Below are 25,007 nucleotides of genomic sequence, written 5' to 3' on the forward strand. Positions count from 1 at the left end.
GGAGACACAGAATCCGAAGCAGGCTCCACACTCTGAACTGTCAGCAGAGAGCCAACACAGGGCTTGAACTCATGAACCATGAGATCATGACCTGAGCCAAAGTTAGATGCCTAACTGACTGAGCCACCCAGGCACCCCAATTTTAGAACATTTTTATCACCTCTAAAGAAATTCATTCGTCTTCACATTTACACTCCATTATCACTCAACCCCCACCTCCCCCTTTCTACCTGAAACCCTAGGAAACCACCAGTCTACTTTCTGTCTATATAGATTTACCTATTCTGGATATTTTATAAGAATGGTAATTCAGTATATGGTGATTGGCTTCTTTAGTATGTTTTCAAGGTTCATCCTCGTTGTAGCATATATCAGCACTTCATACCTTTTTATGGCTGAATGATATTCCATTGAATATCACACTTTGTGTATCCATTGATCAGTTGATGGACCTTTGGGTTTCCATTTTTTGGCTATTATGAATACTGCTATACACATTATGTACAAGTTTTTACATATACATGTTTTTATTTCCTTGGGTATATATACCTGGGAATGGAATTGGTGGGTTATATGATAACTCAACGTTTAGTTTTTTGAGGAATTGCCAGACTGTTTTCCAACATGACTGCAGTAAATAGTACATTGCTACAAACATTATGTGAAAATTTATTTCTCCACGTGTTCATTAGGACTTGTTATTATCTTTGTTTTTTTTAATAGCCATCCTAGTGGGTGGACATGGTATCTCATTGTGGTTTTGTTATTGATGTTTTCTCTTTAAATGACTTAAAATTTTAGAATAGTTTAGATTTTTGAAAATTGTGAAGGTAGTACAGATAGTTCTCATATATACCTGCACCTGCCAGTTTTATTATTAACATCTGATACTAATGTGGTTCATTCATTACAGTTAGAGAACCACTTTTAATATGTTATTGTTAACTAAAGTCCATACTCTTTCACATTTCCTTAGTTTTTATCTTATGTTGTTCTTTGCTCTAGAATTTCATGCATGATACCATGTTATATTTAATAGGCATGTCTCCTTAGGCAACTGTGACAGTCTCAAACTTTTCTTGTTTTTGATGACCTTGACAATTTTGAGGAGTACCAATCAGGTATTTTATAAAAATGTCCCCCAGTTGGGATTTTTCTGATGTTTTCCTGATTATTAGAGTAGGGTTATGAAGACCACAGAGGTAAAATATATTTTTGTTACCTTGTAATAAAGGTACCTAATATTAACATGACCTATTACTATTGATGTTAATGTTCATCACCTAGCTGAGACTCTGTTTTTAGATTTCTCCACTATAAAGTTACTTGTTTTTCCCCTTTCCATTCTATACTCTTTTGAAGGAAGGAAGTCTTAGGCGCAGCCCACATGTAAGGAATGAGAAATTATACTTCCATGGGGGTGAGATATCTGTATAAATTATTTCAAATTCTTCTGCATAGGAGATTGATCTTTCCCCTCCCCCCATTTATTTATTCATTTTGTTAGTCATTTTTAATCATTCTAAAATCTGGTAGCTCAATAAGGAACTCTACTTTGGTTAAAAGCAGAAAAAAAAGACTTCTTGACTTATACAAGGATTTCTTTGTTAAAAATTTTTTAAAGGTTTTATTTTTTTTGAGAGAGAGACAGCAGGCAGGGCAAGGACAGAGAGAGGGGGGCAGAGGGTCTAAAGTGGGCTTAACGCTGACAGCAGCAAACCCAGTATGGGGCTTAAACTCGCAAACTGCAAGATCACAACCTCAGCCAAAATCAGACGCTCAACTGACTGAGCCACCCAGGTGCGCCTACACAAGAATTTCTTACAAGTTTTTATCAAGTTATTTCCTTCCCACTTTCTGGAAAGTGTATACCAAAGAGTGTTCAAGCATATCAAATTACTGTTGATTATGCTCATTACTCATTCCTTTAGGTACCTTGTTCAAAACAATATACGTTGAGAAGATAGATATATCTTGGAGTGCACCACATCTTGCCTGTAATTTTTTAAATCAGAAAAGAAGTGACTACCTTTTTTAATTAAATAAATATGTTGATATACCTAACTTTGAAACCATCATGCTTCTGAATTCTCACTCTCATATTGATCAGGCACAGAGCCCTGCCATAAGTTTATGTCTATGAAATAAGGAATCAATACATACTCCTTGTACTTTATGCTTTACTTTAATAGGACTCTCCTTCAAGCATGATGCATTTCTCCTTTTTTAAAATTTTTTTAATGTTTATTTATTTTGAGAGAGAAACAGAGCATGAGCAGGGAGGGGCAGAGAGACACAGAGACACAGAGAGACACAGACTCTGAAGCAGGCTCTAGGCTCTGAGCTGTCAGCACAGAGTCTGACGCCGGGCTTGAACTCATGAACCGTGAGATCATGACCTGAGCCAAAGTCAGCCACTTAATCAACTGAGCCACGCAGGTGCGCCCCCACACCCCTCCCCCCCCACCCCCCGCCACTTCTTTCTTTCTTTTTTTTTAATTGCGAGAGAGAGGGAGTGAGCACCAGTGGGGCGGGAGGGGGGGTGAGTAGAGAGAGAGAGAGGGAAGAGAGTGCTAGCATCCTAAGCAGTCTTAGCGTAGGTCTCGATCTCACAAACCATGAGATCATGACCTCAGTCAAAATCAAGGGTCTGGACACCTAATCAACTGAGCACCCAGGTCCCCAGGGATGATTCATTTCTTAACAATAATCAGAGATGCAATTAGTAAGTTCATTTTAATGAAAATATAATTCCAGCAGCCCTAGTCTATACATATGTGAATTTATTGTACTCCACCACATACCAAAATGCTTGTATTAACATCACTCTACACTTCTAACAAAATTATTTATGTGAAAGGAAAAACAGTTGGCTTTATTTGTAAATTTCTCTTTGTTTTATACCCCTTACATTTCATTACTACTGGGCATTGCACCCTAGGAATATTTGGATATGTGGAAAGTGTGCACTTCTTTTGTGAAGGGCAATTGTGAAAAGGAACGCTGGAAAGGAGAAATGATGTGATACTTGATATACCCCCAGGTGCATGAGTATATTAAAGTCTACTGCTTTACATAGGATCTTTTATGATCATTGGCAGAATTCATGTACTTCTACTTCTTCATCCCTCCTATCCCTTAGCACCATACAACAGTTCTAGCTGATTATTTGTTCCTTTAACCTATACTTACCTCTTATTTTCAGCCTCAACTGGTATATTGACACTTAGATCCAAGTTAAAGAAAAGGAAATCAGTATACTTATTTTACCTCCCATCCTCTCTCCCCCTTTTCTTTATAACTTTTGAACATATTTATCATCAGAAGGTTATAAGATTTATAGTCTGTACTGTTTTGTAACGTGATCCTGTTTTTTTTGTTTTTTTTTTTTAACGTGATCCTGGTTTTTAAAATTTATTCCTGCCATTAAATGAATTCACAGTTTGCTGTCCATTATTTTACTTCCTTTGATCTATTAATTGGCTGAATTAGTCCATTAGTAATTTCCCCAGGAAAATCCTCCTTAGAGCCCCCTGTATTCCCTGAATTCTTACATGTTCAGAATATTACATGCTATGTGTATGGGTGTGCATATGTGTGTTTTGCAATTATACTTCAAGTGACAGTTTGGGCATAAGATTTCAGGATCATTCTTTCCTCAAAGGATTATGATATTGTGGACATTATTCTTCTATATTTATTGTTGCTGGGGACATGTTTGACTACCATATTTCTCAGCTCTTTCATTCTACATAATTGTTTAAGAGACTGTTAGACTTTCAAAAGAAACACATCATTTGTAATTAAACTGACAGTGTATTTAAAAGGGTTAAGTAAATATGTTGGAAGATTTGTTGAAAAATTGAAGAAAAAATGCAGGGTTGTCCTTTTGGTATTATTTTGGTGCTTGTTTTTCAGGGCTAGTAGTAACCCTAGTCAAAAAGAAGTGTTAGCTGTATGGTACTAAGTGATTCTTACTTTTGGAGGTTGAATGTTGAATCACATGCTTACATCTTGTCCCCCTTTGAGAAAACAGGTATCCCCATTCTTCATAATATAAAGCCCCAAATGATTTTTCTCATTTCATTTTAGTACTACCTTAATGGATATTGCCATTACCCACTGGAATTCAAGATATTTTACCTTCTCCTGCATAAGTACACAATATATTATTCACCTTGTCTCAGTTTAAAATATTGTGAACCTTTTTTCTTTCAAGGTAGACCTGTTTTTCATTTGATTCAGTCCTTTGGGGACAGGAAACTCCTTTCATACTAATCTTCCTCTTAAAAACTACTGTTGTTACTTTGGGGAGCAGCATCATTTTTTCTCTCTCTAGGCCCTCAGGTCACTTGAGCCCCAAATTAGAAGCATTTCTTAGACTTCATCTCAGAGATTGCCTTCTCTGCTTTTATGCTTTTTTGTTTAGAGGCTTTATAACCAGGACTAGTTTTCTTGATTGCCCCTTTGATCTTCATACACAGCTCAAAAAGGTATTTGCATTGGAATTTCTTTTTAAGATTTTATTTAAAAAAAAATTTTTTTTTTTAACGTTTATTTATTTTTGAGACAGAGAGAGACAGAGCATGAACAGGGGAGGGTCACAGAGAGGGGGACACAGAATCTGAAACAGGCTCCAGGCTCTGAGCTGTCAGCACAGAGCCCGACGCGGGGCTCGAACCCACGGACCGCGAGATCATGACCTGAGCTGAAGTCGGCCGCTCAACCGACTGAGCCACCCAGGCGCCCCAAGATTTTATTTTTAATCAATCTCTACACCCAAAGTGGGGCTCGAACCCACAATCCCAAGATCAAGAATCACATGCTCTATTGACTGAGTCAGCCAGGAGCCCATGGATTGTAATCTTTAGTTACCTTCTCAGGCTTTTTTTTTTTGTCTCTTAGCCTCATGTAATCATAGACGTTCCTTCAATGTGATGATCTTGGGGGTGGGAAAATGAACAGAGGCTTTGGTGTTTGTGAATTTCTAGGGAGACGTAGGTTCCATACATTATTGGAACCTCATCTACCTGGAACACCTGATGGTGCCCAGAACTCCGTAATGTCAGGAAAGCTCTACCTAATGAGTGGGTGTGAAATACTTTTTTCCTTTTCCTTTGTTTCTCTCTTAGAGGCAAGGGGGTTCTTCAGCTAGCAAATCGTACATATTTCTCACAGGTCAGTGTATCGCACTGAAATATAAAGAGGCAAAATATGAGGTGCTCAGGATTTTCTTTTATATTCCTTTGCTGCTAAACTCTCTAGAGTTAGCAGTTGTACAACTAAGGGTTCTGCACTCTATATCCAGTTTATGGGTGGCCAAAGCAAGACAGCAGTGGAGGTGGCATAAGGTTCAGCTCCAGCTGTTTTAGGGTCTTGACTGCTATATGGTAGTGTTATCTGAAAGCGGTCCCATGTTTACATATGTTTGGACTTATTCATGACTACCTGTACTAGTCTTTCATTCAGCACCTCAGTGAACATATTTAGAAAACTTAAACATGGAAAGCTTTTGCAACCTGAAGAAGAATAAAGCATCCCAGTTACCTTGAAGAGTCTAACTCAATATATATCACAAGACCTAGTGAGTAGTAAAAGTAGAGGGGAAAGTAGGAAAAAGATCACTACAATTATAGGGATTCAGAGCATCAGCCAGCTTGTGTCCACTAAAGGCTCAGTAGTTTGCCTCCTCATAGAGGCATAGAGGAAAGCCAGCACTTTCTGGAAGAAGAGAACATCCTATTACAGCCAGGTGCATAGGATTAAGTTTAGGCGGGTTAGAGTTCCTTACGGAATTGGGAAGATTTAAGGAGTAGGCATTAGCAAAGAATGGAGTTGGGAGGGTAGGGACCCCTGATGTTGCCACATGTCAGCAATTAGGAGTCCATACATGCCTGTTCTTCTTGGTGTAAGAAACAAAATATTCTTCAATCCATGCTCTGTCCGGAACCAAGTGAGTGCTTTTGGTTGGGGTTGGCTGTCAAACAGTAGAGTTCACAACTGCTTTCTCTGAAGCACCATCCCCAGAACTGTCTGCTATACCTGCTGCAGGCTCTTAGATAAGGAAAGTCATCTTGGTGGAGGTTTGGTTTCTTTTGAAGGATGGTTGCATAGTGTTTTCTTTGCTACTACATCATGGAGAAGCATCTGTCAGGAATAGGATAGGATGTTTTCCTGTTTAATCTTCTCAATGACCTGCTGAAAGGGAAGGGCGCTAAGGACTGTCCCAAACATTAGATGACAAAGTAGGCAAGGTGAGGGGAAATGGCTGTAGCACTGCTGTTCCTAGGGCTCCTGACAGTCCCATTTGGGGGCAGGATGATTTTATTTATTGCTCCCTTGATATTTGTACATTGGGTTCCACTGCACTCAACTTGGTAGTTTCAGATTGTGCATATGATATATATTGTGTATTTTAAAAATGTTCTTTGTGGTTTTGTGTATTTAGTCTGAGACCCTCATTCCTACCATGTGTTTTTGCAGGGATGTATCAGTCAGCAGCAGTTCCAGGATTGCACAGGAGGAAGCATTTATTACATTTGTTAGTTGCTTTAGGCATAAACAGAAGCTATTTGTAATATGTAACCGTCTAAGCTATCACATTTTCCCACTCATAACAGACTTATCTGCCATGATGTCCTTTTCAAATCCCACTTACATCTTGAAAATATGTAATAAGGACTGTTTTTTAATTTTTATTTAATGTTTATTTTTAAGAGAGAGAGAGAGAGAGAGATGGAGTGTGAGTGGGGGAGGGGTAAAAAGAGAGAGGGAGACACAGAATCTCAAGCAGGCCCCAGGCTCTGAGCTGTCAGCACGGAACCCAATGCAGGGCTTGAACTCACAAGCTGCCAGATCATGACCTGAACTGAAGTCAGACACTTAACCGACTGAGCCACTCAGGCGTCCCAGGACTGAGTTGTTTTTTTTTTTTTTTTTTTTTTTAATTTTTTTTTTAACATTTATTTATTTTTGAGACAGAGAGAGAGAGAGAGAGCATGAACAGGGGAGGGTCAGAGAAAGAGGGAGACACAGAATCGGAAACAGGCTCCAGGCTCTGAGCTGTCAGCACAGAGCCTGACTCGGGGCTTGAACCCACGGACCGCGAAATCATGACCTGAGCCGAAGTCGGCTGCTTAACCGACTGAGCCACCCAGGCGCCCCCAGGACTGAGTTTTAACTAAAGGCCATCTTCTGGTGGTATGGGTTCATCTTTTGAAATGGTATGAATGTGAGATTAAAGGGATGTAGGTTAACTAGAAGAGTCAGGCACTGGGCTTCCCTTCTCCAAAGTTGCCTATCAATTTTCGTCAAATTAGGCCATTATCTGTAAAACCTAAGAATCTCAATCAGTCATTGTTTCTCTGTGTATGTGTTTTAATTTTTCTTAATGTTTGCTTATTTTTGAGAGAAAGAGCATGAGTGGGGGAGGGGCAGAGAGAGAGGGAGACACACAATCCGAAGCAGGCTCCAAGCTCTGAGCTATCAGCACAGAACCCCATGTAGGGCTCAAACTCATGAACTGTGGGATCATGACCTGAGCCGAAGTCGGACACTTAACTGACTGAGCCACCCCGGCGCCCCATGTGTATGTGTTTTAAGAGTCAAGGTAAGTTTAGGCTTTTAAGAATGAACCCCTTCTACCTCATACTGCCTAGAGGGTATGTGTGTATACTTGAAGAAAAATGCCAATCTTTAATCCTGCAAAATTCCAAACTTTTCCTCCGTAGTTTGCAGGCAGATCCATGAGCCAGGTCTTAATTTGTTGTACTAGGGCCAGTTTTCTGCCTTCCGTCCTAAAGTTTTACTTGTGGTGACATAGTAGCTAACAAAGAAAGGTAAAAAAAGTGAGGGGGTAGTGGATGCCTCGCTGGTCCAGTTTGTAGAGCATGTGGCTCTTGATCTCAGGGTTGTGAGTTCAAGTCTTATGTTGGGCGTAGAACTTACTTTATAAAATGGGGGTCAGACCCAACTCCTTGACCATTGTCTATATGTTGAAAAGGGACAAATACAATATTGTTCATTGGGTCATAGATGTCTAATTCTCATTTATCTCCCTTAAGTACTACTTTAGTTTTCTTGTTTTTATAATATGTCTGAGCTCTAGAACTTCACAACTTACTAATTTGCTGTTTGCTAGTAGTTTGTGTGTGTGTGTGTATGTTTAATTGGTCTTCATTTTGTTTTGGTGTTTTTATTATTTAAAAGCCTTTTTTTCAAGCTTATTTTTATTCAAACAGTATTTTTTAAACAGTATTTTTATTTTATTAGTCGAATCTGACAAAGATTGTAAAACAGCCTAAAAGATCAGAAGTATGAACCTGAAAACTATAGAAAATGGAATGGTTTTGCCTGTCCTTTTGTCTGCATGTCTCTCCTTTTAGAACTTTTAAGTTTTGGTCTAGATCCCGTGTTGAAAAACTCCTACCATAGTCCTTTGTCCTGGCTTTTAAAGCGGGGATGGAGAGAGCACATTATTTCTTTGAGTATCTATAAATCCGGGAAAGGTGGTGGTCGTGAGAACTGACCAATAATTGAAAACAAGAAAGCTGGGGCGCCTGGGTGGCTCAGTCGGTTAAGCTTCCGACTTTGGCTCAGGTCGTGATCTCGCAGTCCGTGAGTTCAAGCCCCGCGTCGGGGTCTGTGCTGACAGCTCAGAGCCTGGAGCCTGTTTCAGATTCTGTGTCTCCCTCTCTCTGACCCTCCCCCGTTCATGCTCTCTCTCTCTGTCTCAAAAATAAATAAACGCTAAAAAAAATTAAAAAAAAAAAAAAAAGAAAAAAAAAAAGAAAACAAGAAAGCTGTTCCTCATTTTTATCCCAAATTATTACTTGAATAGGTCTGTTTTTATTGTAACACATGTTAAAAATTTATACTTCTGAATTTGGACAACCAGACCTACCTATTCCTCTAAACTTACAGTAGAGAAGAGCATAGAGGGAGGAAGGAAGGGAGTCTGGGGATGGGTCCTCAGAGTCTCTTGCCAATCCAAGAAATTGACGTCTGAGTGCCACAGATTGTCTAAATGGACAAGCGCAACTCCATGTTACATCTAAAAACCAAAGTTTCAGGGGTGTCTGGCTCAGTCGGTTAAGCATCCGACTTTGGCTCTGGTCATGTTCTCATGGTTTTTCAGTTTGAGCCCACACTGGGGCTCTGCGCTGACAACACAGAGCCTGCTTCAGATTCTGTGTCCCCCCGCCCCCCTCTCTCTCTGCCCCTCCTCAGCTTGCACACGCATTCTCTCTCTCCCTCAAAAATAAACATTAAAAAAAAAAAAAAAAAAGCTTCATGTGGAACTGTGAATTTACATAGACAAAATGAGACTTTTGAAAGAATGTAGTTGTTTTCTAGATCCTATCCCATTTGTTCATGATCTGAAGGAAACAATCTCTTTAGTGGGCTTTAATGACTTCTTTATTGTGTTGTATTAATTTGATGGTTTCATTATTTGGTCTTTCTTTCCTTTCTACCTTCTGCTTTTTTCCTTCTGAAAAAAAATAGAATATATGAATAAAGATTTTCTAATACTTAAACTAACCACAAAAGATGGCAGCAAAAAACCGTAACCATTGGAATAGCTGCAGAATTGTTCTGTTTTGTATGTTCTACTAGTATGGATTTAGCAGTTCAGTTTTTCCATTCTATAAAGATAGGATTAAGGGGTGCCTGGCTGGCTTAGTCTGAAGAGCATGCGACTCTTTGTCTTGGGGTCATGAGTCTGAGCTCTATGATGAGTGTAAAGATAATTTTAAAAAATTTAGGGGTACCTGAGTGGCTCATTCAGTTAAGTCTCTGACTCTTGATTTTGGCTCAGGTCTGATCTCCTGAGTTGTTTTTTTTAATATTAGTTTTTAATGATCATTTATTTTTGAGAGAGAGCACATGAGCAGGGGAGGGGCAGAGAGAGGGGGAGAGAATCCCAAGCAGGCTCCACACTATCATTACAGAGCCTGATGCAGGACTCGAACCTATGAACAGTGAGATCGTGACCTAAGCCGAAATTGGACGCTTAACCAACTGAGCCACCCCAGCATCCCTTTGATCTCACAGTGTGTGGGATCAGGCCCCTCATCAGGCTCTGCGCTGGCAGTATGGAGACTGCTTGGCCTTCTCTCTGTCCCATCCCCACTTGTGCTTTCTCTCAAATAAACATTAAAAGAAATTTTAAAAACATAGGGTTAATAATACTTAACAGAGTTGTCTATCATATGCTACAGGTATAATGCTTGTGTTAAATTATTTTGGTACAAGTGCTAGACCATGTATGACACTACTTCCAGATCTTTTCCAGTCATGATACATAGAAAAACATGAAATTACTATATTTATAGATCAGAGTAGTAAACTGAAGATACTTCTTTGGCCGGATGTTGTTGCTACAGAGGCTAAAGTTATCCCAGGTCCCATCTATCCCATGGGAAACAGTATATAATTTACCTATAACTAGGGTGTTGCATATGAATTGGCATCAAGAATCTTTGTTAGAGATTAAAAGTCTCAATTTCTGCTTTGCTCTGTATTGGCCTTGTTATTAGGTAGATTCTCACCACGTGGTAATAAAGATGGCTACCAGCTCTAGACTTTCCTTATTCTCACAATTGTCAGTCCAATCAGGAATAAAAATTGCCTTTCTGCTATTAGAACATCATAGCTCCCTACCAAGGCTCTGATTGGCCCATCTTGGGTTACATGCACACCCCCAAATCCAGCATCATGATGAGAGAGATAGAATCTGCTGCTGTGGTTAGGTAGGTTGTTTCTCTGAAGGTTTTGCATGATAATAAGGGAAGATTAACCCATTAACCCCACCAGAACCAACAGAGTGGATTCCTCATTAAAAGACAAAAACAAGATCCTGCTGTCCAGAATAAGTGAGGAAATGAAAATGAAAGTGAAAACTTGCTGAGTTAAACTATTTTCATAGTCCACTATAGTACCTGACACTTCTTCTGAAAGCATCATGGATTTCCATTTAGAAGTATATGGTATTAGAAATTCTTTTTTTGATAGAAATGAATAATTCACCATTTTAAAAATTGTATTTCCTAACATTTTATTATTAAAATAAACACAAGATATAAGAAAATCAACTTGGTTAAACTACTCATGGGACAAATTTCCTAATTCCGTTAATACGACTAACCTAGACTTGTTAGCCACTACGTAACTACACATAACTATTTTAATTAATTAAAATTAATGTCAAAAATTTAGTTCTTCAGTTGCACAAGCTACCTTTCACAGTGCTCATTGACTACATGTGGCTGGTGGTTATCATATTGGATAAAAAGATTATGCATTTCCATCATCATAGGAAGTTGCCGACAGTGCAGATCTAGACCACTTATAGCTCTTTTTTCCCCCTCTCTATACCACACTTTGTCCTGTCCTTATCTTCCTAACAGGTTTCGGATATGTTCTGAGGCAATCCTTATGGAATGTTCTACCCCCTTTTGTTTGTTTCTTTCTTCTAGGATGTTATGTCCGTTTCCCATAATTGGCAGTGATAAGTTTTTGTTAATCTTTATTTTATAATGTAATTACTGAAGAAATCCAGAAGGATCTTTGTGGGGAGGGGCAAAGAGTTATTCTTAATTTAATAGAAAGGGTGTGTGTATGATGAATGGATTTTAACTAGATGGGAAAGTTTTCTGTGAAAGTGCCTTTCACTTGTATAATCACATAACAAACTCTTTACTCTTTTTAGGAAAAGGTTTCATCAAACCAAACATCTAAATTGCCTGGCTCAATCCCTTTATTTTTTGCTTGGGGCAGGAGCAAAAGACTGTTTTCCAACAATGCAACCTATAAGCTCACGCCAGTGAGAAAAGATACAAAATTAATTTTTCCTCCCCATTTTTTCTTTACATACATGCATGTAGTTTGTAGGGAAAAGAACCTTGGGAATAATTTAAAGCCTTTTTGGAGCCTTGTCTGGTTATTTTTCTAGAGAAATTTTATTCCCTGTGGTTAAAGTGTCTGGTTTTTATCTGTGGATGAAAATTGCCTGTCTTAACTCCAAGACATAGAAACCCTGGGAGATAAGGGACGACATCTGACTTGCTCACTATTGCACATCCAACATCACAGTTGGTGCCTCTCACACACACAAAGTGCTTAGTAAATAGAAACTAGTTCTTCCGTGCCTGGGCTGTTGTTTTCCTCCATTCTCCATCCTGCTTAAGTGTCTTCCTTCCCTAAGTATGGAAAGGAAATACGTTTGTGTGTATTATCATTCTTTTAGATCCTCTTAAGCAGCCATGATAAGAAGTGGATTTGTGGGGCAGGGTCATTTTTAACCTTGCCCACAAAAGGATGGCCTTAAAGCTAAATATTTTTTGCTTTTTCTTTTCCTATTGCACTTAATTTGTAGTTTTTAAAATGTTATTTGAAAAGCTTTCAGGCTTCCACTTTGGAAGCAGATTGGAACATGTAGCCAGTTGAAGACGGTGCATGTCTTCTACAGAGTTTATTATGTGCTCTGCCACATGACCTCTGTGATAGGCTTGCAGATTTCCTCTTTGTGTCCTAGTTAGCAGCTTGTTTCAGCCTACCAGCTGAGTGCTGAAAACAAAACAAAATTCTGTTTCTTTTCCCCTAAGGTCTCAAATATTATAGTCTTAAATTTAAAGGCACAATATTTTTGGATCTTGTAAACATGAGTATTTGTAGCTGATCCCCTCCCCCCTCCTTTTTTTTTCTATTTCTAGGACTATCCTGTTAAGTGTAATCTCATTGCTCAATGAGCCCAACACCTTCTCCCCAGCCAATGTGGATGCTTCGGTTATGTTCAGGAAATGGAGGGACAGTAAAGGAAAAGACAAAGAATATGCTGAAATCATTAGGTAAGGTGCTTTGTTTTACCTTCCTTTTGATTAAGTCTTCATACAGAACCAAGGTTTAAATCAAACTTAAATATTGTTTGGGAAGATATTTCTGCCTGAGCCTAATGAGTTTGGCTTTTGAGGGAGCATACACTGGAAGATAATGCTGCAGATCTGATTTCCTGGGAACCAGAACCTCCAGGTTCTCAGTCACTTAAGTTTGCAGACTCTGCCTCTGAATCATTCTAGGGACACTGTTCAGTATTTTCAGCATGTCCGTTAAGTGTAGCAGATACCCAAAGTATTTCCAGACATTCTAGATGTTTTTGTTTACAAAAAGTTAAAAAAATTTTTACATTTATTTATTTTTGAGAAACAGAGACAGAGCACAAGCGGGGGAGGGGCAGAGAGGGAGACACAGAATCTGAAGCAGGCCCCAGGCTCTGAGCTCTCAGCACAGAGCCCAACGTCGGGCTTGAACTCACAAACTCTGAGACAATGACCTGAGCTGAAGTTGGACGCTTAACCGACTGAGCCACCCAGGTGCCCCCGTTTTCAAAATTTTTAATGAAGCCGTATAGTTTACTGGCCCTTTTGACCATACCAGCAAGTATCTTCTGGGTATCATTATCAGTAACAATAGTATATGGTTGAACAGAGTCCTAGAAGCTTCTTCTTAGAGATTTGGAGTCTACCTATAGCTCACCATCCCTCATATGACCTTTTTATCAGTTAATTTTTTGGGTCTTTAGTTTTTCCATCTGTATAAAAGAGGGGGAAAAAAAGTAGAAGTTATTGGGACTGAACCAGCCAGCTCTCGATCATATCCTGAGTAGGACATAAGGTTTTAACAGTACCCAAGAATTGGTACTTGAATTGCAACAAATTCATTTCCCTTTAGTACTGTTAGATTTTATACCCTTAAAATAGAACCCCAAGGACAGTTCCAGCACATTCTGTGAATAGTTTAGTAAGCACTAGAATTTATACAAATAGAGTCCCTCTTTATAACTCTAGTCAGCACAATGCCATGTGATGTATAAAAAAAAACTGCACAGAAAATATAACTGAATAATATATATAGATCAGCATTTCTTCACGATTTCTGCCCACTAGAATCACCTTTAGACCCTCTTTCATATCCATAGTCATTTAATAAGATTATAAGGATAAAATCTGGGCATGTGTATTTCATTTTTAGCAGCCACTTAGATGATTGGTGTATACCAAAGATTGAAGATAAATTAGTATAAATAGTAAAAACCTGGAGATTTAAAGGAGCTGGAGTAGACTGTGTGTGTGTGTGTGTGTGTGTGTATACACATGTAAAGTTTTTGAGAGAGAGAGTGTACAAGTAGGGGAGGGGCAGAGAGAGAATCCCAGGCAGGCTACCATAACCTGAGCCGATCAAGATTCGGACACTTAACCAACTGAGCCACCCAGGCGTTCTTAATTTAAGGGCTTATCTCATTCTCTAATTCTTAACACATTTATTACACATCAGCTTCATGTCAGGTACTGTTAGGTCATTAAGGCAGTTTTTCTCCTTGAGGAGCTCACACTTTACTGATAAGAATTTATAAGCAAATCACCATTTAATGAGTGCACCTATACGGGTGCTGAGAGGGTGGAGCCTTCTTGGGATTCTCTCTGCCCCTCCCCCACTTGCATGTGTGTGTGCACACATACTCTCTCAAACATTTTTTAAAAAAGTGAGTAAGAAATACAAGGTCTCCACTCCAATGAAGTTGACATTTGGGTGGAAGAGGAAGAAACTGACAGAAAAATTAACAAATGGGGATCATAGAAAATATACTAGTGATTAAGTATCATAATGCAAAGGAATGACTAGGTGACTGCTTTAAATTGGGTTGTTAGAACAGTCCATTTCTAGGTGACTGCTTTAAATTGGGTTGTTAGAACAGTCCATTTCTAAGTACAGATCTGAGTGACATAAGTAGCCAAATTAGTAAATCAGGAGAAGAGCAACTGATCTACACAGAACAAGCGGTGTTCAAGTTACTAAAAAAACAAACCAGGGATGGCCTGTATGTTTTGGGTGGGAAATGAAGTGGGAGGCAGGTTGTCATGCAACACTGGAAACTAACATAGGCTATTTGGAATCTACTTTAAGTGCAAATGGCAGGATTATTGAATAAATAAGAGTGGTTGGGGTTGCATAGAGTTTGGTGTGAGACGAGGCAGGGGAAAAAAGTCTCTGAGGTGACTCCTGGCTGACCAGCATCTGAGATCCACTACTTCTAAATACCCTACAGAAGGTTATTATTTGAGTGTTCTTCAACATGGTACCCGATGGGCTGAGAACCTTTGGTGTAGTATCTGTCAGATGCCTTTAGGCAGGCACTGAAATTCAGAAACCTGAATCATAAAAAATCTTAATTATTAAGAAAGACCAGTTGTAAAATCTATCTTCAAGACAGAGACTAACATAAACCATCTTCCTTCAGGAAACAGGTTTCAGCCACTAAAGCCGAAGCAGAAAAGGATGGAGTGAAGGTCCCCACGACCCTGGCGGAATACTGCATCAAAACTAAAGTGCCTTCCAATGACAACAGCTCAGATTTGCTTTATGACGACTTGTATGACGATGACATCGATGATGAAGATGAGGAGGAGGAAGATGCCGACTGCTACGATGATGATGATTCTGGGAATGAGGAGTCGTGACGTGCTCCTTCAGTGCCCCTGTACTGCCCTGCCGTCTCAGGCCAAAGGGAGGGGAGCAAGTGGGGACCTAGCAGTGGCCCCTCAACAAAAACCTATCACGGGGGTGGGAAAAACAAACATGGCTCCTGCTGACTCCCCTTATGGATCTCAGTTTGCTCCTTTTTATGGACCTCTTAATGGAGAGAAAGTAATCCTCCACAGAATGTCTGAATTCTTGCATTCTTTACCCTTCCATCACTGTATTGATTTTTTTTTTTTTCTTCTTCTTCTTTAAACCCAAACTTTCGCCTCACTTCGTCTCTACAGAGTGTTCACGGCAAAAACACCTTTGGTCTGTTTTTAGATTCTTGAAGAATTAGTCTTTCATCAAGACGTTTGTGTTTAAAGCTGGGAACCCATTGGAAGTTCACAAGTGCTGCATATGCTGAGTAGCAAAAGAAAATGGAAAAAAAATATAAAAACCCCACAAAACAAACTTTAAAAAAAAAAAAAAAGCAAATTTGCCAAGATTTAGCTGCTCATTTACATTAGTGTGTGTGCATTCGATCAGCCCCATGGTGGGGAGTTTTGTTTCCTTTCCCATCTTAAGGCTGAGATACAGTGGGCATCAGGGACTTTGTGCTAAGCCTGATGAAATGTGTTCCTAAGGGCACAGAGACCCTTCAGCCTCCAGGAAATCATCCTAACACCGCAGGGGGCCTCAGCTACTCTGAGAGAAAGATCAGATTTTGTTTTTTGAAATCGATTGGGATCTAAAGCCTGAAATAAATATTCATACTTTACATAGAACTGAGCACTTGATTGCTATTTATTTTAAAGACAGAGTTGTTACCCTCCCCACCCCGAGGGAGTGGGGAGAGAGTGGAGACTAGTGTGTGTGTGTGGAGTCTTAGTGATCGGGAACAAGGAGTTTAAAATCACTATGCCAATTTTGGTTGATGCTGCTGGGGAAAAAAAGTCAAAACTACTGGTGACCACTGTTGGATAAAAAAACATCTTATGTGAACATGGCCTTTCCCTCAAAGATTTTTAAAAAACCCTCATGGTGAGAGTGTAAGTAGCCAGTTTTAATTACTCAGTATTAATCCTAGGTGCATGTGTTAAGATTTTGGTTTTCATTGAGCTGCTTATGGTGATAGTGATAGCTGTGGATAGGAGACATGAGTGACCAGTTTCCGCTTTCCTCGTTGGATGTGACCTGGACTTTTCTCTCCTTTCGATGTACTCTGGCTGTGGAGGGCAAGCAGAAGTTGTGCATGGAGCTTGCCCTGGGCTGCCTTGACTCTTCTAGCAGGGCCAAGGGAGTTGGCTGCAGGCAGTGTCTGGGCAACGCTAGATCTTCCAACTGTGCTGCAGCTTTGACTTCCCTGGTCTCAATCACGTGTTACTTCAATCAATATTGAGATCCATCAGCCTTCACCAACCAGGGACTTCAGAACTTGGCGGTGATTTTTGTTTCATTTGGGAGTGGGCCAGTTCATAGGAGGGCAGTGTTCTTTCAGTGGGGAAAATCATTATAATGTAAAATTAGACTTCGGAAGGAAAATACAGCAGAGACTGGCTACGATCCTCCTCCAGATCCCTGTGCACTGGTGTCAACTTCTTCAGATCATAGCTCAGAAAGAACCAAAGGGTTGATGAGGGACAGGGGTAGGATGGATCCTAGAACAGAGTAGGTGATGCTTACTTCCTTAGCTCCTCCTTCCTTTCTGATCTCAGGGTTTTCATTAGCTCTTCAAACTCCAAACATTTGCTGACTAATGCCCAGCAGACCTCTCTGGCCTCTAAAGTTTGATTTGGTATTAAGTGGGGATGTTAACATACAAAGGTTCCTATGGGGACAGTGTTGAGCCTGGTCCCAGAATCTCTGTCCCATCCCCATGGGGCTAGGACTACCTACACCCCTGAATCTAGTGATTCCAGTCAGATTCAGAGAACAGAGCAGCTCTTTGTGACAAAACACTGGCCGCACATTCTCATAGAAAGATGTTGGAACTAGCTTTTTAACACCTCATGCTTATAACCTGCCTATCTTCTGGAGCTCAAAGTCTCATAATGTTCGGATTACCCCATCAGCCCCACACACGTTTACAGCTGGTAGCTTGGTCTGCTCTCTTGGAGCCCTATAAGGCTTTTCTTTTACCCCTTACCGCGAAAGCATTTCTCTGTCAGGGCAGGCCAGGTGCCTTGGCATTGCGGAAGGTGCTGTGTTGCTCAGCCCTGTCCCGTTAGGCCCTGTTGGCCTCTGTTGCACGTTGACTCAGGGAGCCAGAGAGCCAGGTGGAGGTCATACCTCTCAGCCCTTTGGGGTGTTACCGTTGAGGGCTGGGTTTGCCTCTGATAGAGTACAATCAATTCCAGAAAAGACTGGCATGTGTTGATTGGCTAGCAGGTAGACATTCTGAGAACTCAGACTGACCTGTAAAACCCAGATGCTGGTTCCAGAGCTCTGTCCTGAGAACACATCCTGTGGCAAAAGAAAACTTGAGCATGTAATTTTTTTTTTTCTTTTTGAGAGTAGAGGTCTCAGGCTCAGGCCACAACCTTGTAAGTACAGTTGTGATTATTTGGTGTTGACATGAATTCAGAATCCTGCATTTTTAGATTCCTTTTGATTCTAGTGGAGGCCTCTCTGGATGCTCTTCAGGTTTGTGTGTTTTGAGGCTGGTTGGAGAAAGTAATATCACGATTCCGTTGTTGCTTCTCAAAGTCTTCCCCCTCTATTTCGTATCATTCCAGAGTTCTTTTCTATTAGCCAAACTTTTCTGTAGTCCCTTCTTTCCTCTTCCCTGGTGATTACTTGCTTCTTTATTTGCTGGTTTCCTTATGTTTGGGACATATGCAGTAAGAGACTGAAGGGGAAAGTGTGTAGTTCTCCACTGAAAGTTAACTCCCCACCCCTCCCATTCTGAAAAATGGTTTACATTTACAAAAAGATTCAGATGCAATTTTCAACTATTCTGAAACCAGCAGGACACACCTGACTTTAATAGTTTTCTTAGCTGAAATTGTAGATGTTTTTCTTCAGTTTAACTTATGAGAAAAGATTATCTGATGCATTTTTGTGTTGAACTTCCCCTTTAGTGGTTTATTTTGTCTTTTTCTGCCCATCTGTCTACTAATAAAATGTGAAATAAAATATACCTGTATTGCTACTTCCCCATGGGATGACCCTCTTCTTTCTTTGTGTTAAAGAAAACTAAAAGCTGGTCTCAATATTTCCACTGTTCCCTTGAAGATTACACCCATGACTCAGCTGAAAAATTAAAAACCAAAAGTGAATCTCACTCACCTGCCTTCTAGGATACTCTGCTCAACTCACCTCCTCACAGAATAAACATTCCCAGTCCTTACTAGCTTTTTAAGGAAAGGTTATTAGAGATACAAACATCTGTTAACCTTAATTCTTATTAAGTAGGGTACAACCTGCTGATACACGTAGGCTGGTGAAGGGATGAGGGTGCTTCCACTGCCCTCCTTAGGCAAGCATTTTGATTTCATCGTCATTTGTCTTTTGAACTTCCTGCTGCTAATAAGCAGAGATCAGGCAAGAGATCATATCATGTAATTGCAGTCCCTGTTTAGTTTCACTTGTGGAGCACTTACCTTTTTCCTGGTCAGGAGCTCAAGCTGTGGGCAACAGCAGCACGTACCCCCAACTCATGAAATTACCACTGATTTTAGAGACCACAAGCAGAAAAGGTGAAGACTGACCCTGGTCTGGTTCTGGCACACTGACTTGACCAGTATTTGAGGCACCACTTCTGTTTGCTGCTTCCTTAGTCTAGTCTGAGGGGGTTATTTAGGAATGAAATGGGAGGCTATAAAGCCTCTGGCAACACCTCTACGTTGGAGCATAGTAGTGCTATGGTGGGGCGACCTGCCTCGTGTCAGACACAGGAATAGTGGATGGCCCTGGTTCCTCCCTGATGGCCTGGGAGCAGGAGGAAGGAGCTGCACTAGAATCCTGGCCCCAGGTGAATGGCTGCTTGGGACTTTGTGGAGCAGGTATTTAGCCCAGGACCCGCTTACCTACTTCAAACCACCCCAACTCACTAGTCTGTTCAATCCCATCCCTTCACTATTAATCAAGATTCTCTTTGGTTGATGAAGGACACAGGATGGAAAGGAGGATTAGCTGTCCAAACTCTCCCTCCAGCCATGAGAAAAATATCCTCAGTTCTTACCTTTATTTCCTATTTTAATGTCAGCTGATGTCTGGAAAAGAAGTTACCCTGCCCTAGTATTCCTGTTGACCGGGCCCTATAAACAGAGATTGCCTTATCAAAATGAACTTTGAGAACCACTGCCCCTGCCCGGTCAGGAGGGTTAGCAGTCTTTTCAGCCTTATCATTTACCTTTACACCCTCTGGATGCTGACCTGGCCGAGGCAAGAGAAGGAATACCAATTTAAGCCTTTACACCCTATCGTCAGAAGACTGACCACACGGGCTATACTTCAGCCCCAGCCCTATGAAGTCCAGGCTGCCCAGAACAATGAAGACAGCCTCCACCCTAAGCTGCCCTTGAGTCACACCACACAGAGACTGTGCATGCTCTCAGAACTTTATTAGGTGGAGATCGGGCAGAAGAGAAAACCCCTGAAACAGTCGCCCACCTGGTTCAGGACAACTGGCATAGAGGAGCCTTTGCTTGGAGACATGTTCTCACTGAGGTGACAGCGTATCTTTGATTTTTTTGTTTTCTAAAGGGAGCAGACTGACAACATCTCTGAGTGCAACTTCAGACTGTTTTTAAAAAACGGTCAGCCAGAGGAAGGCAAGTCTCTTGGGGACAAGACCAGAAGCAGAAGCCTCTGCTCTATATGCAAACAGGTGCCACTTTCACGCTGGGCAGGAAGGATATCTCTGCTATTCCCAGATCAAGATTTGGCAGGAGAGGAACAGGGCAAATGACAAAAGGACCAGTTTCTCAGAAAGCGAGGGCTAAAGTAATTACACAGGGAAGGAAACCTCAAATAATGGCTTACAAGGGAGCAAAATAAGTCGTGATTCTTCATTGGTACCTGACCCCAAAACCCAAACTGCCTTCAACCAGCCCTTCCAGACACTGCTCCCAGCTGCCCGCTGGCTGGGAGGCTATACAGAAGGCCTAAAGGCAGAAGTGGAAACGGGGGGTTATTTGCTACAGTGAAAAGGGGCTGTAGTTGGGAGAGCAGGCCTGGCTAAGAGTAGCAGCTGTACCCCCCCCCCCACTCTCCCAAGACTTCTATCACATTTACAAATACATACATAAATACATTACATACAAGAGCGAGTCTGGGAGGCAGGCTCCCCACAGAGGCTCGGCTGACACAGTTACACGTCTCAGGAATTCTAGGAAAGGGTGCTGGGCTCCCAGAGCAATGGGCTCCGCATGTTCTCTCCTGCCCAGGGTAAGCCCCGCCCTAGCCCACCCCTCTCTTCAGGGTTCAGTTTGTCCAGTATGGAGAGTTGCCGTAGGCAGGCTTGGAGGCTTGCGACTTGGGCTGCAGGGAGCTGGGCTGGCTGCGCTGACCCGAGCCACTCTGAGGAGGAGGAGGAGGAGAGAAGGCTGTAAGGGGCGGAACAGAACCCCCAGTCCAGGGCAGGGTGGCTGCCTCCATCACTGGGCTCACCTGGGCATCCTGTGGAAGGTGGTGGTGGAGCAGCTGTGAGTGAGGCTGCTGGTGGGCAGGCAGAATGTGTAAGAACGGTGGGGGCGCATAACCAGGGGCTGCTCCAGCAGCCAGGGGCCCGGTGGAGCCCAAGGCCGAGGGCAGGCTGAACGGTGGAGGAGTCCCTGCATGAAATCCCTGCTTATCAAAAGTCTGCAGGGTAAAGAAACAACGGTAAGGGCCAGCTCGGGCTGTACCTCCCACCCACCTCCTCGTCCACCTGAATCCTTCCCCTCACCTGAGTCTTGCTGTAGACCGAGCCAGTCATATCAGGCAGGCCGGTGGTGCTTGAAGACACAGACACTCCTAGGAGGGAAAACAGTTGTTTTCACACCAGTAGGGCCCAGGCTCTAGCCTCCCCCACACCTCCAAGGACTCTCTGGGACAGCCTTGCCTGAGAAAGAGTCAGTAGAAGACAACTACTCTGGGCCTCAATCCTGGAAAGGAGGGGTAGACGCTACCTTTGCCAGGCCCAGAACCTGCAGACTTGTTTTGTGCCTGCGATGATCCACCATAGCCACCCTTGGTGTAGTCTCCCGCTGCTGTCCCCTGGGTCAGGTCATCATAACCTAGCGTGGCAGGGTACAAGAGGTACGTGTGAGCTAGGCAAGCCTGTCCCATCTGCAGCTCTCCGTGCTGGGAGCACCCCTCACCTGTGCTGTAGCTGTGCTGGCCATAACCACTGGCCTGCTGGAAAGGGGTGGTGGGGGTGCTGAGGTTCACACCATGCTGCTTGGCTGAGGCGGGAGGGACCTGGTGGGGAAGCAGGAGAGGTATCAGTGAAGGACCAGGGCAGGGGGAGCAGGTCAGGTATCCACCAGCTTATTAGCCCTAGGCAGCAGGTAGCACAACCACAAGGGACCTGTCTGTGGTCACTAGTACAACACGTGCTAGCAGCTATAAAAATAGACGGGAAAGTAGCTTTGGCTTCAGCCTAAAACATTCCTGAAGGCCAGGTGAGACTGAGTAGGGTCATGTCCCTCTCTCCCTGCTTCTCCCCAGAGCTGGAATACCACCACCACCACCACCACCCACAAACACAAATACTCACAAACATGGTGGGCCCATACTGGAAGGCACTAGGCACGCCTGTGTAGTAGGGGAGGCCAGTGTAGCTGTAGCCGGGTGGCAGTGCAGGATTCAGAAAGGGCTGCTGGGCTGTGTGGTGGGCTTGGGATTGGCTCTGTTGAGGCTGAGCCAGCGTGGTGGGGGGTGCGGGGGATGCAGAGTCACCTCGGCCAAACTTGGTGACATCACCTAGGAGAAGAGGAATCATGAACTCCAATCACTGCCCCCACTCCCTCCTTATCCAACCAGGAAAAAAGCCAGACTGTCTCCTGCAAACAGGAACAGGTCTGGCTGCCACCTCAACAACAGGAAGCTCGCAGGCCTCTCTCAGCCCTTCTGCTTCCAGATTCCTAGGATTAGCTACAGTCCCATGCCCCACTCCCCACCCCCTGAACAGACTAACCTGAATACGGGTTATTAGCTAGGCTCCCATCTCGGCTGGCCAAAGCTGTGGGTGTAGCGAAGGGAATTCCATAGTAATCCTAGGAGAGACCAGGGAGGCTCGATCAGCGGAATGGCCTTGTCCCAGGCCCAGGAGAGCAGGGCAAGCAGGCAGCACAGGCCATCCAGGCAATGCCATGCTCCGCGGACAGGCCAGACTGCAGCAACACATGCATACCTCCAGAGGGCAGCACTCAAAGAGAATTCAAAGTAAATGGTGTCCTTCGGAGTTGTGCAATGTGGCAGCCACAAGTGTGCAGACACACTGACAAGGCCGTCAGCCTTCACCAGGCAGAGCCACTGGAGGCCCAATCTCACGTGTAATTTACAGCACAGATGGAAGCTGGTAAATGCCACCGGCAAACTCAAGTGGCTTTTCCTACATGACAGATTCTATGAGCAGCTAGGAAAGCACCCTGAAAAGGAACCAGCAGGAGAGGAGCTATCTGACGGTTTAACAGGGGTCAGAACCGTAAAGCCAGGTAAGTACAGGTACAAAAGGATCCCAGATAAGGTCCTGAATTGGCCCCTCACCACCTACTCCATCCTGACAGCACTGAAAACAGAGGAGTTGGGGCAAGTGTAGATGCCAAGAGCACAAAACATTGGAGCTCTATGGAGAAGGGGAGGTCTGACCTGGCCCTTATTCGCCACCCAGGGCTTTGTCAGTCCTAGACATATTGTACCCTGGCCCCTAAACCTCAGAGAAAAGCCTTCCTGCTTTGTTTGTGGCCAACAGTGCCTGGTCACAACCAGATGTGAGCCATCCTGGCAAGGAATGACACTTACATCCTCCTTCGGCCTCCTCTCCACCTAACTTTCAGGAAACCCATAGCTTCCTTAGCCCTGAACCCCAGAAGGAGGCAGGACCGGGAAGTCACAGAGCTAGCAAGTCACAACTGGAGGCAGGCCTAGAGAAAGCCCAGGAGGGGGAGCTCTTTCACAGAAAAAAAGAAAAACCAAAGGCAGGAACTAGACACAAAAGTACCAGAGGCTAATAAATGAACAAAGGGAAAAGTGAACACAACATATCTCAAAAGTAGGCTCAGAGGGGATTTCTTTTAAGGCACAAAATGATACAAAGACTACGAGGCAGGATCCCAGAGCTGGGATCCCAATGACACACTTCTAAGGACTCCACGACACCCTCTTATATTCTACCTCTGATGCCTGGGGATCCTGGGTCAGATGGCTGTAAGGGGGCCAGGGCCACTTCCAGTTCTTCTGCAAAGTCCTAAGCCTCAGGCAACCCCCAGACACCCTAAGTTCTGTTGACCGCCTTAGAAATCTGCTATCACGTCTTCAACACCCTTTCTGGGTCCTTCGAGGACACAGGCAGCAGCTGGAGAGTCCAGCAGGCCCTTGGGCAGCAGTGTGATGGACTGCTGGTTTGCACCCAAGCAGAAGAGCTGCCCAGCTACCCCAACTCCACCTCCGGAAATACTTCAGAAGCCGGAGAAGCATTCTCCTGAAAGACAGGAGCTTCAGCCACCAGGCCTGGGAGGTGGAGGAGACACCTGCAGGACCCTGAGCTCTTTGTGGGCAGGTAGAGCAGGAGGCAGTCCAGTGGGGAAGAGGCTGAGGAAGGACACCTCACTGGGGAAAAACCTCCTCCTTAGGGAACAGGAAACACCACATTCAGCAGAGGCATCTGCATAACTTTCTACTTCCCAACAATGTAACAGGCGCCCTAGGCTGCTGAAAATTCTCAGGAGTCTGGGAAATGCCAGACCAAGGAGGGAGAGGCACCGCTGCAGCTTGCAGGCTGGTCAGTCAGGGAACACCTGCCCCACTGTGGTGATGTGCCTGAAGGCCAGGCACCTCATCCTGGGAGTGAGGGTCACATTCAAGAAACTGCCCTGGCCTCAGAGTGAGGCTGCAGCAACCAGGGACATCCAGGGGCCAGTATTCTTACAAGCAAGCAGTGATGGCAGGTCAGACCCACACAGGCCCTTAGAGAGTGTCAGCTCCAGTGGGTGATTCAGCTGGGGACAGACAAGCAAAGCTGCTATCATAAAGCATCACTGATGGCCACTTAAGAGGCACTTCTAAGAGGAGGAGTTGATAAAAACTCTAGAGGCAGTCAAGCAACCCCACCTTGTGTCATATGCTTTGTCTTTTTAAAAAGAGTTAGGGGGAGCTGGGGGGAGATGAAGGAAGAAAAGGACTCACGTTCAGTAGGAGACACTGCCTACTGGGACCCCATGCAGTAAGCACAGGACACTCATGCCCAAGCGACAGTGGCACTAGGCACCACCCCCAGATGCAAGCAGCTTTCTCAGCAGGTGGCAGTGAAGGCCTAGGGAGGGAGGACCTGTGAAAGAGCC

General features: G+C 43.2%; 2 protein-coding genes across 7 annotated transcripts in view; one reads left to right on the forward strand and one right to left on the reverse strand.

Annotated features, from left to right (window-relative positions):
* UBE2R2 (ubiquitin conjugating enzyme E2 R2) overlaps positions 1–16,494 on the forward strand; it is a 114,355-nt gene extending 97,861 nt beyond the window's left edge. For both annotated transcript variants that reach the window (XM_042912829.1, XM_042912830.1), the window contains 2 exons: positions 12,714–12,848; positions 15,296–16,494. In XM_042912829.1, coding sequence (XP_042768763.1) covers positions 12,714–12,848; positions 15,296–15,515 — 355 coding nt within the window. In that variant the 3' untranslated portion in view covers positions 15,516–16,494. The remainder of the gene's footprint in view (positions 1–12,713; positions 12,849–15,295) is intronic.
* Positions 16,495–20,067: 3,573 nt separating this feature from the next.
* The window catches only part of UBAP2 (ubiquitin associated protein 2), a 110,857-nt gene continuing 105,917 nt past the window's right edge, over positions 20,068–25,007 (reverse strand). For all 5 annotated transcript variants that reach the window (XM_042912827.1, XM_042912826.1, XM_042912825.1 and 2 more), the window contains 7 exons: positions 22,643–22,721; positions 22,223–22,428; positions 21,825–21,924; positions 21,633–21,740; positions 21,410–21,477; positions 21,133–21,324; positions 20,068–21,042 (listed from right to left, as the gene is read on the reverse strand). In XM_042912827.1, coding sequence (XP_042768761.1) covers positions 20,947–21,042; positions 21,133–21,324; positions 21,410–21,477; positions 21,633–21,740; positions 21,825–21,924; positions 22,223–22,428; positions 22,643–22,721 — 849 coding nt within the window. In that variant the 3' untranslated portion in view covers positions 20,068–20,946. The remainder of the gene's footprint in view (positions 21,043–21,132; positions 21,325–21,409; positions 21,478–21,632; positions 21,741–21,824; positions 21,925–22,222; positions 22,429–22,642; positions 22,722–25,007) is intronic.

Source organism: Panthera leo, chromosome D4, assembly GCF_018350215.1.
Source record: "Panthera leo isolate Ple1 chromosome D4, P.leo_Ple1_pat1.1, whole genome shotgun sequence".
In the NCBI taxonomy this organism is placed as follows: domain Eukaryota; kingdom Metazoa; phylum Chordata; class Mammalia; order Carnivora; family Felidae; genus Panthera; species Panthera leo.